At 42.1% G+C, this 12983-nt stretch overlaps 1 protein-coding gene across 2 annotated transcripts in view; it reads left to right on the plus strand.

Annotated features, from left to right (window-relative positions):
* LOC146719220 (nuclear receptor ROR-alpha A-like) overlaps nt 1-12983 on the plus strand; it is a 171517-nt gene that overhangs the window by 111898 nt on the left and 46636 nt on the right. Inside the window, exon 2 of one of the 2 annotated variants that reach the window (XM_085461793.1) lies at nt 209-241. In XM_085461793.1, the coding sequence (XP_085317919.1) occupies nt 209-241 (33 nt within the window). Of the gene's footprint in view, nt 1-208; nt 242-8236; nt 8415-12983 lie in introns of those variants that run through there. The other variant, XM_085461802.1, reaches the window with a different exon arrangement.

Below are 12983 nucleotides of genomic sequence, written 5' to 3' on the forward strand. Positions count from 1 at the left end.
TGAGATACTTACACTTGCTCTTGCATCGACAGTGAGCTAATAGTCTCTCATTCTACTTTCATTAGCAACAATAGCTACCACAATGCTGTGCACAACACAGACTCCAATGCAAAAACCACCAGAGACAAAAACATGAGATTGGAAAATCTGGATCTGTTCATTTGAAAAAAGGGGAAAAGCAACACTTTATCTCTGTTGTGTCTTTCAGGTTTGTCGGCAGCTGTGAAGAAGACACACTCATGTGAGTTCTGTTTTTGCATCACTGTGTATTGGTTGGTAAAACTGTTTTATCTAGAAGTTGTATTAATAACACGAATGCTCCTCGTTTTTAGGCACACTGGAGAGTGTTGAAGAATAGGTGAGACTAATCAGTAAGAACAAGACAGCAAATGTAAAACTAAATCCAAAGCATGAGGGCCAAAAGACTATCAAAATTTTTGCATGAATAGATTTCCTTTGTTTGCAATCTGGCCGCTGTCCCCTGAACTAAGATTCTGAGGGTAGGTGGTCTAAGTCGATTCACTCGATGAGTTTTTAATGAAGTTTCCATTCACTGTGGAACACTGAACGTGTTTCCCCCACAACATTATAAGCAGTTTTTACTGTAAAACATGCAAGCACTGTGAGAGTGAAGGATAGATGAGGACAAATGTGTGACAGGGGACTTCTGCTAGAGTGGAGTCTCTCTCATTAGAGCTGATAAGGCTGGATAATGAATGTGAGATCCTCCTGCAGTCGTCTGTGCGTGGGACTGTCGGAGGGAGGAACGCTGATCCTCCAGGCGCTGCCCAAACAGCTCCTAACATGCTGCTGTGAATCTACTGACTGGGCCTGATGAGGGGAGGTGGAGAGCTCCGACATCGGCTGAGCGGCTTTTCCAAGCATAAATCATTCCCGTGTTCTGCCAATTTGGAGGAAGAATGAAACTCCTGCTGCACCTCAGTTTCCTCTCTCTGCTGGCAGGAGACACTCTCGCCTACAGCACTCTGATATTTACTCAGCATGGCTGTTTTCAGGAAGCTTAATCGTTTTCACTGATGCTCCACAGCTCAGTTGGGATTTGTTTTATGAAGCTGAGTGGGATGGTGGGTGAGGTGCCCTGTAAATATATCTTTAGCTTTATTTTATGAGGGAGGTTCTCTGTCACTGCACAGATTTGCTGAGACAACATGAGAGGAGGAGAGACACTTAAACACCACACTGCTGTGTTAGAGGGGATATTGCTGCAGGTCAACTGGAGGCATTTTGTAAAGTTCCTATAAGCTATGACCTAAAGGTAGGTGCTTTGTGAGACTTACTCATAGGTTCAGGTTGTTATTTCGAACTGTGTAAGTGGTTAGTGCTTGAAAAAGGGAAATCCTACAACGATCAGAGTGCTATCCAAAATAGTTTCCTCAGGCACTGATATTCTGTAGGAGTTTGAAGATTGGTCTTAGCTGAATGATTAGATGGAACGGACTGTTGTGGTACTTTTCACCACTGAGTGCCTACAGCACTTCTACGTTACAAGCCACATTTACCCATTTATACATGGAGCATCTCGCTCATGGATATTTCAACATGCAACTGTGGAACTCCCCTTTCTGTCAGTGGAAATGAAGTTTAACTCAACAATGTATCCCTATGAACATATTGGAGATAATTTATCTGAATTTTAGGAGAGGGACCAAACCTCTATACATGCCCCTACCGGTTCTCTATCTTTATTTCATTGGATTCTCTTTCAGGCAATCCAAGAAACCAAAACTCTCTGAACAACATGTCAGGTGCTTCAGAGAGACCAAACTCCACCGGTCATCCTTGGGAACCTCATAGCACTTTTTCTCACCGCTCGGCAATCCGGTTGGCTACATCCATCTTTCCGTACATCAGAACTCCTCTCTTCACTCCATCCAGATATAAAGTGACTTTTACCCAAAAAGCCGACACATGTCAACGCTGACTCAGACAGCATGCCGTTCCTATGTTCCAGGAAGGTCTCATAAAAGTATTCTTCTGATGAGGATCAAGACTGGACTGTAGCTCGGATACTAAAAGAGAGAGGCATTTTTTTTTCATTGTTGTTCTAACTTTGTAGCTTCTTAACACTCACATATCTAAAAGTCAGTTGACCAGAAGCAAATATAAAACTTCCAACAGCAGCTGCTGTGCGCCTTGCAGCTTGACCCACCCACCAGCGCCATGTAGCATAGACAAGCGCTGGTAACAGAAAAAGAAGCATCCCATCACTGTTCCATGCAGCCGCCCCCTACCACAATTTCATGCGCTGCTGGAAACCAGTCACTACTTCCATGCTCTGCTGCCCCTCCATTGCTGTTTATCTTGGATAGGCACTAGGAAGCCAGTTTTTCTGTTTTCTATCCCTGCTTCGCCAAAGTGGAGAAGCAAACCTTTCCATCGCTGGGATGGCAGTTTTACTGTTTTCAATGCCTGCTTCACAAAGTGCAGAACCAACACTTTTGGCACTGGGATGCCAGGTGCTGTCTTCTCTATCCCTTGTTCACAAAATGCAGAAGCAAGTTTTTCAACCACTGGGATGCCACCTCCTCTCTTCTCTATGCTTCATTATCAAAATGTAGCAGCAAACCTTTCTGGCACCGGGTTGCCAGCTTCTCTACAACCTATCCTATCTATTATTTGCAAAAAACAACAATAAACATTACTGGCACCGGGTTGCCAGTTTACTGCTCTACTATCCCTTCTCTGCAATATGCAACAGCAAACTTTTCTGGCACTGGGATGCCAGTTTTTCACCATACGTAGTAGTATGAAGGTAGGTCCTTCATATTTTCCAGAGCTGTCCACCGGACCAGATTGGAGTCTTTGGTGGTCCATTTTTGGTGTGGTCTATGTCTTAGTAATTATTCCCATGTCCTGTTTTGGTTTGGTAAATGTCTTTGCTCATGGGTTCCTCTCTTGATGGTTTCCACCTTTGTCTTGTCTCCATTGGTGTCTGTTTTCCCTCCTTTGTGATTGCCTGTCCCTCCCTCATTGCTTTCATTTGTGGACAGTGTGCCCTGGGTGTGTCAATAGGTATGTTTCTCCCATTGTCTGATGGCCATTCATCTGTTTTTCCTCCCATGCTAACAGTGTATGTATCTGAGTTCATCCTCTTCTGCTTAGTTTGGTTTTGTATGTTTCTCATATGGACTCTGGGTTTTTAACTTGTGTTGCTTAATTTATAATCTTCCTTTTAAAGACTTTAGGAACTTCTTTGAAAAAAAGTGCTGAGCAGAATTTTGGATACACAATCCATCCATTGCCTGAAAATGTTCAAAAGAGCTTATTTGTGATATCTTCAAAGGCATGGCTTTTTTTTTTCTAGTACCCCCTTAAATGTTCAGTGGTGTTGAAGTTGGGTAACTGTGTATGAAAGTCTATGACTAGCAGGACTCCTTGGTCGTCTTTGGTCTTCAAGTAGTTCTCAGATCTTTGAGGTTTGTTTTGGCTCATTATCTGGCTGTAGTATGAATTTTTCTCCATAAAGATGAAAACTGTTGGTGGTTATCCAAAGCTAAAAGTGAAGGTGGACCTTTCATAACAGTTAATTGGAGTAATAGGTTCTTATTTTTGACAATTCTGCATCTGATTATCTGAACAAGCCTTTAATAATAACAATAAAATGATAATAATTAATAAACTTTTACAAGGGTGATGCATTTCAGAAACTCCATTTCTATATTTATGCGATGGGAAAAACAGATCTTTTACACTGTTTTCCTTGTCCCTTCATCTCCTTGCTTGGCATCAGACTGTGTGCTCTGTTAATGTTTGTAACTGTTCCCGACATCTCTGTAGGGTTATATCCAAACCTTTGGCATTAAAGTGCTTGACATGGGTTTGCCGTCACCCCGCCGAGTGGGCGGGTAGCATGGTCGCCAATATTTGGGAACATGATTAGAATTAGAATTAGAATTAGAATTCAACTTTATTGTCATTGCACATGCACAGGTACAAGGCAACGAAATGCAGTTTGCATCCATCCAGAAGTGCTTTAGTGATATAGATATATTACAATATATATTAGCAATAATATAGATATGTGAGTATATTACAGAAATGGGTCTATTATGGTATGTTATAATGTACACGGTATGAAGTATGTTGTGAATATTCTATAACTATAAGTATGTACAGGCTGTAGTGAGTACAAGCTATGTACAGGATATGGACAGGATATAAATATGAAAAACTATACAGAATATGAAATAAATAACTTTACAGAATCTGAGATATACAGCTATACAGAAATGGGAACTATGCAAGTTGTAAACAGTTGTAGGATTAAAGATTATCGAATGTACAGAATGATTATTTACACAGAGCTATACAGTAGTGCAGTTAAGATAAGTGAGGGTGTAGATAGTTTCTACAGAGGCTATATAAAGTGCTAGTGGTTGTGAGTGGTGGTTCAGTCCATGTTATTATTGTGTGTTTGAGGGTACAGTTGTCCATTGTGGGTGTGTGTATGTTCAGTCCATGAGTTTAACGTGGGTCAGATGTCAGGAGGCAGAGTTCAGGAGTCTGACAGCTGTGGGGAAGAAGCTGTTCCGGTACCTGGTGGTCTTAGTCCGGAGGCTCCTGTGGCGCCTCCCAGAGGGCAGGAGGGTGAAGAGTCCATGTGATGGGTGACTGGGGTCTTTGATGATTTTCCCAGCCCTTTTCAGACACCGCTTCCTGTAGATGTCTTTTATGGCAGGAAGTGGTGCTCCGGCGATGCGCTGGGCAGTTTTCACGACCCTCTGCAACGCCTTCCGGTCCGAGGCAGAGCAGTTCCCGTACCAGACTGTTATACAGTTGGTCAGGATGCTCTCGATGGTGCAGCGATAGAAGTTCACCAGGATGTCTGAGGACAGGTGGTTCTTCCTCAGAGTCCTCAAGAAGAAGAGGCGCTGGTGAGCCTTCTTGACCAGCTTGGAGCAGTTGGTCGTCCAGGTGAGATCCTCGGAGATGTGAACTCCCAGGAACTTGAAGCTGCTCACACGCTCCACAGCCGTCCCCTTAATGTGGATGGGTGGATGTGGATCAGCATTCCTCCTGTAGTCCACGATGAGCTCCTTGGTCTTCTCGGTGTTAAGCAGCAGGTTGTTTCTGTCGCACCACTCAGCCAGACGATCCACCTCCTCCCTGTAGGCGGCCTCATCGTGGTGTCATCTGCAAACTTAATGATGGTGTTGGAACCATCAGCAGGTCTGCAGTCGTGGGTGAAGAGGGAGTAGAGGAAAGGGCTCATCACACAGCCTTGTGGTACACGGTTCATTGTGATTGTAGATGAGCAGCGGTTATCCAGCCGGACATGTTGGGGGCGGTTGGTCAGGAAGTCCAGTAACCATTTGCAGATGAGGGAACTGATGCCCAGGTCTGTCAGTTTCCTGATGAGTTGTGAGGGGTGGATTGTATTGAATGCTGAACTGAAGTCTATAAAAAGCATCTGGCGTAGGTGTTGTTGTTGTCCAGGTGTGAGAGGACAGAGTGCAGTGCGATGGAGACTGCATCCTCTGTGCTCCTGTTCTGGCGGTATGTGAATTGGTGGGGGTCCAGGGTGGGGGGGAGACAGGATTTGAAGTGTGCTAGGACCAGCTGCTCTAAGCACTTAGATGATCACTGGAGATTGAGACAACGTAGGAAAAACTGATTCTAACTCATCCGAGGATTTACAAGATATTTAGAAGACTTGATGGTTAGAGGTTTTAGTTTTCTGAAAACCTGTGAACATGATAACTTAAGAGACCTCCTAAGATTTTGAAATTGAGAACATAATGTTTGAATCTCAGGAGATCAAATTTTTTGAAAATCTTGTGAATGTGAGGCAGAACTAGCAATAACTTAATTAAGAAAATCTCAACATTCATGTCAGTTTTATTGTGAATGTGTGTGTAATCTATGAACCAGTTTTTGCCATATAAGACATGCTAGTCCTTTGTTCTCTGCACTCCAAACCCGGGTTTGGTGGATATCTTTAGACTCGTGCTGCTGGAGGCCTGGATGTAACTGGCTGACAGATTTCTGCTGAAGCTGCGTCTCTCAGCGGTTTCTTGCTGCGTCGTCCTCTGTTATCTTCCTCTTTGCTTAGTTTTTGCTGTTCGTTCTGTCTGTCTTTGCATTGTGCTCTCTTCCTTCCTTTTCATGTCTCTCCTACCTCTTGTTTCTTTGAACTGTTTGTTTTGTCAACAAACAGTTGATAGGGCGGCAGCACGACACCACATGACTGTGTGCTTTTTTCTTTGTCACATTTCTCTGCGTCTCTCCTGAAAGGGAAAAGTGTTTTTTTTTCAGTACAGCAATACAACTCTAAATCCAACTCCAACTGAACACGAACTCCACCATTTTTTCTGCTAATCACTTTCAGGGCTTTTGTGCCTTTATTGTCATTTTCTTATTTTATTTTTACATTTTTTCTTTGTGTTATTTCCTGTCTCTATTATGTCATTTTTCACATGGTTGTGGACAATTAAGTCATTTTTTTTTATGTTTGTTTGTTTCAAATGCAAAACTGTGATTGGGTGTTGTTTTGTGTTTATTTGACATAATCTTGCTATTTTTAGGCATTATTGTGCATCTCATTTGTCTCTTTGTGATGTATCTGTGTCTGCACCGCTGCAGATCTCATGCCAGGGTTTCATTACCAAAAACTATCTGAACTAATTGACCTGCGACATGACAGTTTTTTTTTTCTTTTTAAATTATGGGGCACAGTGATAGTGAAGAATGTTGTTTTCTTCAATTTGACCTAACAATAGCAGTGCCATCTCGCTGCTATAATGACCAAAATGCAAAGATAGCACAATAATGAGAAAGCCTGTTTAATAACTTATTGTCACAGAGAGAACCATGTGGTAAAAAGTGAAACTGGCAGCATTAATCTGCAGCTGACAAATTGGTAGAAATGATGCACCACGGTTATGTTGACATCTCAAAGAAAACTTTCCATCGTCTCAGTTAGAGTCGAGGCTGTTTGAGAGGAAAGAGAAACCCCATTTCATTTTAGCTGTTGCTTTTAAGAGATCTGATAAACTTCCCGTCTAAATGAAACCTTCTGCCTCACCAGGAAGCCAAATGGAGGAAAATACATAACTATAAATAAAAGAAACCAAAAAATGTTCTTATTTTTATTTTATTTAATTTATGTGTAAGAGACTGCTGCATTTTGTAGTAATTTTGTGTTCATGCTGATTTGTGTGTGTGAGGTGGAGAGGAGGGGAATGATGCAACACCAAAAATGACTTAAAAATACAGTCGGTGTAGAATATGGCTTCCTTCTGCAGAGTGTTTCTCGAGTGTTTGTTTCCATACACTCTCCTGTTTAAATGTCCAACTGTACAGCATTAACAAGCATGTTTGTACTGCAACAAATTTTGGAATCGTTGACGTTGGAATCAGTCTGGATTACCTCACTGACGTTACTGTTTAGTATCTTAGATTGCAACATTATAATTATAATATTGATCAGGACCATAATGCCATTACTTTACCAGCGAATAACTGGTAAGGTCAAATAAAAACTGTTCTAAAAGTATGACTGGAGGCATTTAAAAGCATCTCTTCTTGAGATTTTATTTTTTCTTTGCTGGATCAGCACCTCACAGGTGGTACAGCACTACTAGGCTGCCTGACTACGGTCTACCTGATATTGCTGGTGTTGTTCATGCGTCATCATAATGTTTGTCCAGGATCAACATTGCAACTGGCCTCTCACCTTGTTGCGATGCCATATCTTTGGAATGTGGAAGAAGGAGAAAAAAATGTCTTTGTTTATGTAAAACGCTCTTCTGGAACAAGTGCTCAGCATTTCAGGGTTTAAAAAATAATTATTATTAGGTATTATCAAGTTATGTTTGCTATTAACCAAATTTAGGTTACTCATGTTCTTTTGCTAGTAATAGTTTTTCATAGCATTAGCTAACTTCTTGGCTAATGCTAACTGCTTATACAATGTGATTGGTCAGTTGCAATGTTGATCCTGGACAAACATCATGATGATGATGTAAGAACAACACCAAAAGTTGACTGACATGAATGTTGCAGATTGGTCATTTTGTTGATTTTGTGTCCCTCTGTGGTACTTTGTGTTTCTTTGGTGTCATTCTGTGTTCCTTCTCATCAGTGGTTCATATTTTTGTGTTGGGTTTTTTTTGTTGTTGTGTGGTTTTATATAATTTTGAGATTGTGCGCTCACGGTGTTTTAAAAGTGTCCTCTCATTGGCTGACAGCTGTGTCAATAAGAGGTGCAGGTAAGTGATGGGGCGGGGCCAGAACGATGACGTTGCAGTCACATGTATCCTCATGCTGTGCCGAGCAGCCGGAGGATGACAGTGCTGATAGAGCTGCCGCTGGTCTCACACAGGGAGCTGTGTTACTGTTTTCTCCACGAGCCTGGATTATAACTATGTATTTTGTCATTACTGCCATGAAAGGTGAGTGTAAAAGGTGTGTGTGTGTGTCATTTTACTTTGGGTTTAGAGTTTTCTTTCAGCGCTTCAACATGATTGTTGGTCCACGGAGAAGCTCCACTCTGCTTTTTGTTTTGTATGGTTTCCCTGGTTTGTGTGCGCTCATCCTCACCGAGCTGTCAGCGCTACTCTACATGTGTTGTTGTGTCTGATAACTGTTGGAGCGCAGAAACACGACACCCTCACTGATCGTGGAAATGCTATTTTGGGAAATGTGAGTCAAGTTAGTGGGACTTTAAAGTATGGGAGGTGGAGGATGAGGCGGACAGCAGACGGGGTGTCTGTGAAAGTTGACGATACGGTCTTGAGATGCGCTCCGTGTAAATGAAAGTTGTGGGGACGAGGATTAACTATTTCTTTTTTAAAGCTTGTGGCATTGCTCCAGGTTTCGTCATGTGCTTTTGTGTGTGGAGCTCTTTGCTCCACATCGAAATGGAAAAGAAAATCGAGGTGTGGGCAGGGGCGGACTACAAGACGGTGTGTTCCTGGGCAGTCGCGCATAAAAGCCCCCCAAACCAACTTAGACTTGCTGAATGTGCACGTTCTCCTCAGTTAGATAAAAATGGGACAGAGTTAAAAAGCTCCACTACATTTGTGGCTCTGTCTCATGACCAAAGCCCAAGTTTATGTATGCAGTATACATTCTGAAACATTTGGACGGCTGATGAGCATGCTGGGAAATCCACTGCTTGTATTTCCTTTGTGTTTTTGTCAAGAACTGAAAGGCTGTTCCGACTTATATGTTGAAAATATGCAGTCATATGTATGTATGTGTGGACTTGTGTGTGGTTGATTTATATAGAAATTAGTCCAGTGGAAACAGTTATTGATTGAGTAACTCTATGAATGAATGTGCTTGTTTGGTACAATCCCCTGTCCACTCAGCCTGTGAGGACCTGTGGTTCATGGGCTTCTCTCATTTGTTCCATGCTTACAGACTTTACACTTGTCTTCAGGTTACAATAGCAAGGCTCAATCTGTAGCTGAGTAGTCGATTCATTGTGAGCTTGTAGCATAAACTTATGTTAAATGTGTCCATTCGCCTGACCTCTGACTGCAGTTGTTGTCCATGGTACTGATCAGAAGCTGGAAAAATGCTGTTGGTGTTATTGATTATTGCTATAAGATATTATTTTTCAGTTTCTGTGTGTGTGTGTGTGTGTGTGTGTGTGTGTGTGGATGCGTGAGAGAGAGAGAGAGAGTGAGTGAGTTAGCAATAAGGTCTCAAAACAATGATCTGCCCTGGGGTTGATCACATGATCACAGACGTGTGGCACGCTCCGGTCTCATTTGACATATTACAGGGTTGTTTTTGTTGCATTTGTAGCAGTCAGTCATCTAATTTAATATAATTTATCAAAACTGTGGTTTGGGTTTTTTTCCTTTTAGGTCTTTGCTTTATTTCTTGTGTAGAGATGCAACAATGCTTATATGTTGACATTACACACCGCATAAAAAGGAAGTGCCTTAAACCTGCATTCTGTTTAATGGTTACTGGAAGGGCAAACCCTGTGGTTGCACTTTTGGGTGTATAGAGGTTTATGGGAAATGGACCTTCAGCTCCCTTGCTCTGTGTGTTTCGGGTCTCAGTGAATCAAAAATGAAGTGCACTTTGTAAATTACTTTGGTCTTCTGAATGCAGAGTGAAATATCTTGCCACAGGCTTCAGCACTTTTACTGTGGTAAAAGTTTTCCCATCAAATACAAACACTGGAGGTCTGGCTGATCACTTCTTCCCCACTGAGAGCGAGACCTAGAAGTGCACTGCCCTTTGTAAGGAGATTTGTGGGGTAAATTCCCTGAAGGGTTGTTGAACTGGAAGTGCAAACTCAGGTCTTTCATAATCTTTTAAAAAGCCTCTATCTGCAGAGTTCATCTAGAGTTTAGCTTCAAGCTAAATTTTTAAATCCAGCTGTTGATGTCACTGTGATGCGTCGCCGCTTCTGATACGAGGCCAGACTGTCATGTTTAATGTGTCTGCAATAAGTCATAAAGACACGATTATTTAATTGAGTTCAAACTGTCAGTGCTTTAGTCTGCCCAGCAGATTCAAAACCGTCATTTTTCTTTATTTCATGAACGATTTGAAACACATGCTTACATTTAGCTCATCATTCATTTAGCCAACACCCAGGTGCTTCTCCTTTAGTAAGAAACTTTACAGCTGTTCAAGTTGATTTGTATTTTCTTGAAAATTGCAAAGTGTGTGTGTGTCTGTGGTTTAATGCTGTCTGTTCCAGATTCCCAATCTGTGAGAAAACACTGCAGGAGGCATTTAGCCAGCCTGTTATGTCAGAGGATTACAACAGCCAGGAGATTATTTAACTGTTTCTTAGGGGGAGGGGGAGCGTGGTGACATCACTGGTGACATTGTGATCAAAAAGTGCGCGCAGTTGTTTACATAAACAGAAAAGACAGAAAAAAGTAAGAATATTTGAAACAGTTTAGAAATATTGTCGATTATGGCAGAAAGCATTTTTAAATTCTGCACAATAATTCTAATCTCAGCGATTTAAAAAAAAAAAAAAAAAAAAAAAGAGAGAAAAAAAAGAAGATGCTTGGGCTCGCTGATTTTACAAAAGGGCTCCAGTGGATGGATCCGCATGTTGATTTCCTTGAACTTCAAATATAAATTATGATATAAAATAACAAAGTGCTGTCTGGTATTTGGAGCTCGATGTGACTCTTAGCCCTTTCCCACTAGTGCCCACTGGGATCGGCGTTGCTTGACCCGAGTCAGTTTTTAAGGTTTTCAATTCAATTCAATTTTATTTATATAGCGCCAAATCACAACATAAGTCGCCTCAAGGTGCTTCATAGATACAGAGAAAAACCCAACAATCATATGAGCCCCTATGAGCAAGCACTTTGGCAACAGTGGGAAGGAAAAACTCCCTTTTAACCTCCCTGCCGGAGGTTTAAAGAAACCTCCGGCAGAACCAGGCTCAGGGAGGGGCGGGGCCATCTGCTGCGACCGGTTGGGGTGAGAGAAGGAAGACAGGATAAAGACATGCTGTGGAAGAGAGACAGAGGTTAATAACAGATATGATTCAATGCAGAGAGGTCTGTTAATACATAGTGAGTGAGAAAGGTGACTGGAAAGGAAAAACTCAATGCATCATGGGAATCCCCCGGCAGCCTACACCTATTGCAGCATAACTAAGGGAGGATTCAGGGTCACCTGGTCCAGCCCTAACTATATGCTTTAGCAAAAAGGAAAGTTTTAAGCCTAATCTTGAAAGTAGAGATTGTGTCTGTCTCCTGAATCCAAACTGGAAGCTGGTTCCACAGAAGAGGGGCCTGAAAACTGAAGGCTCTCCCTCCCATTCTACTTTTAAATACTCTAGGAACAACAAGTAGGCCTGCAGAGCGAGAGCGAAGTGCTCTAATAGGGTGATATGGTACTACAAGGTCATTAAGATAAGATGGGGCCTGATTATTTAAGACCTTGTATGTGAGGAGCAGGATTTTGAATTCAATTCTGGATTTAACAGGAAGCCAATGAAGGGAAGCCAAAACCATTAAGTGGTAGTACCTGGTGCCGGTTCCTTTTTAAGAACCTACTCGCCGGAGTTCCATGCGCTTGGAAAACCATGATCGCAACAGACTGCATGCCACCGATTGGCTAGTCACTGATGTCACTGTGAGTTGTGAGAGCAACTCCTTCAAGAAAATCAAAACCACCATTTTTGAAAAACAATGATGGCAATAATTGAAAAAACAACATGTGTCTGACGCACATAAGGTGGGACTCAATTGTAATGGAAAATGACAGAGACTGAGACCGAGTACTAGCAGAAAAGGGCTGTGTGAGAATAACCATGGTTCCCCGGTGTTGTGTATCCTACACTGCCTATGTCAGCAGGTCCAATTGTGGCCTGTACCCGGCTCAGGCTACACATCTCAGGAAACCCGTGCTGTACGCACGCAGGGAGTGATTTAGAGCTGCGACCAAGGTGACAGACCCTTCGTGATCCAGAACAGAAGACTTTTAATGGCTTTTAGTTCCTCTTAATAGATCTTGTTGGCCAAAGGCCTTTTTGTTTTCAGTCATCTTTTTCTGTTGGAAGCCAGAATGGAAATTTCAGTTCAGTTCCATTAATTCAGCAGCCGTAGCTCCAAGTGCACATCAGATGAAATTACATGGAGCTGATGACATCATTGTTTCTGAACCAGCAACGTTTTACACAAACTCGTTAGCAACATTTTGTGAATGCATTGCATGACTGTGCCGCATGTGCTGCACACTCAAACTGTCTCTGCATTCATTTGTGTTTATAAATATCTCCCAACATGTGCAGGATACAGTAGCTATTAAAATACCTACAGGACAGCGCTGGCTATCTAAACCTCACAGATATCCAGGATTTATCCATGAGCACATGATAGAGTCTTTTAGGAAATATCTGTTGACATATCACACTCTGTCAGCTGTCATTTATAAATCAGCATGCTACAACTGACCAGGAACTCTGCTCTGCGCTGTATGAATCACTGCCTCTAGCAGAATATAGGACTGTAGTTTTTCAGGAG

The sequence above is a fragment of the Copadichromis virginalis genome, linkage group LG1 (assembly GCF_057382275.1).
Source record: "Copadichromis virginalis isolate Kocher_CV1m ecotype Utaka linkage group LG1, C_Virginalis_male_GT1.1, whole genome shotgun sequence".
Classification (NCBI taxonomy): domain Eukaryota; kingdom Metazoa; phylum Chordata; class Actinopteri; order Cichliformes; family Cichlidae; genus Copadichromis; species Copadichromis virginalis.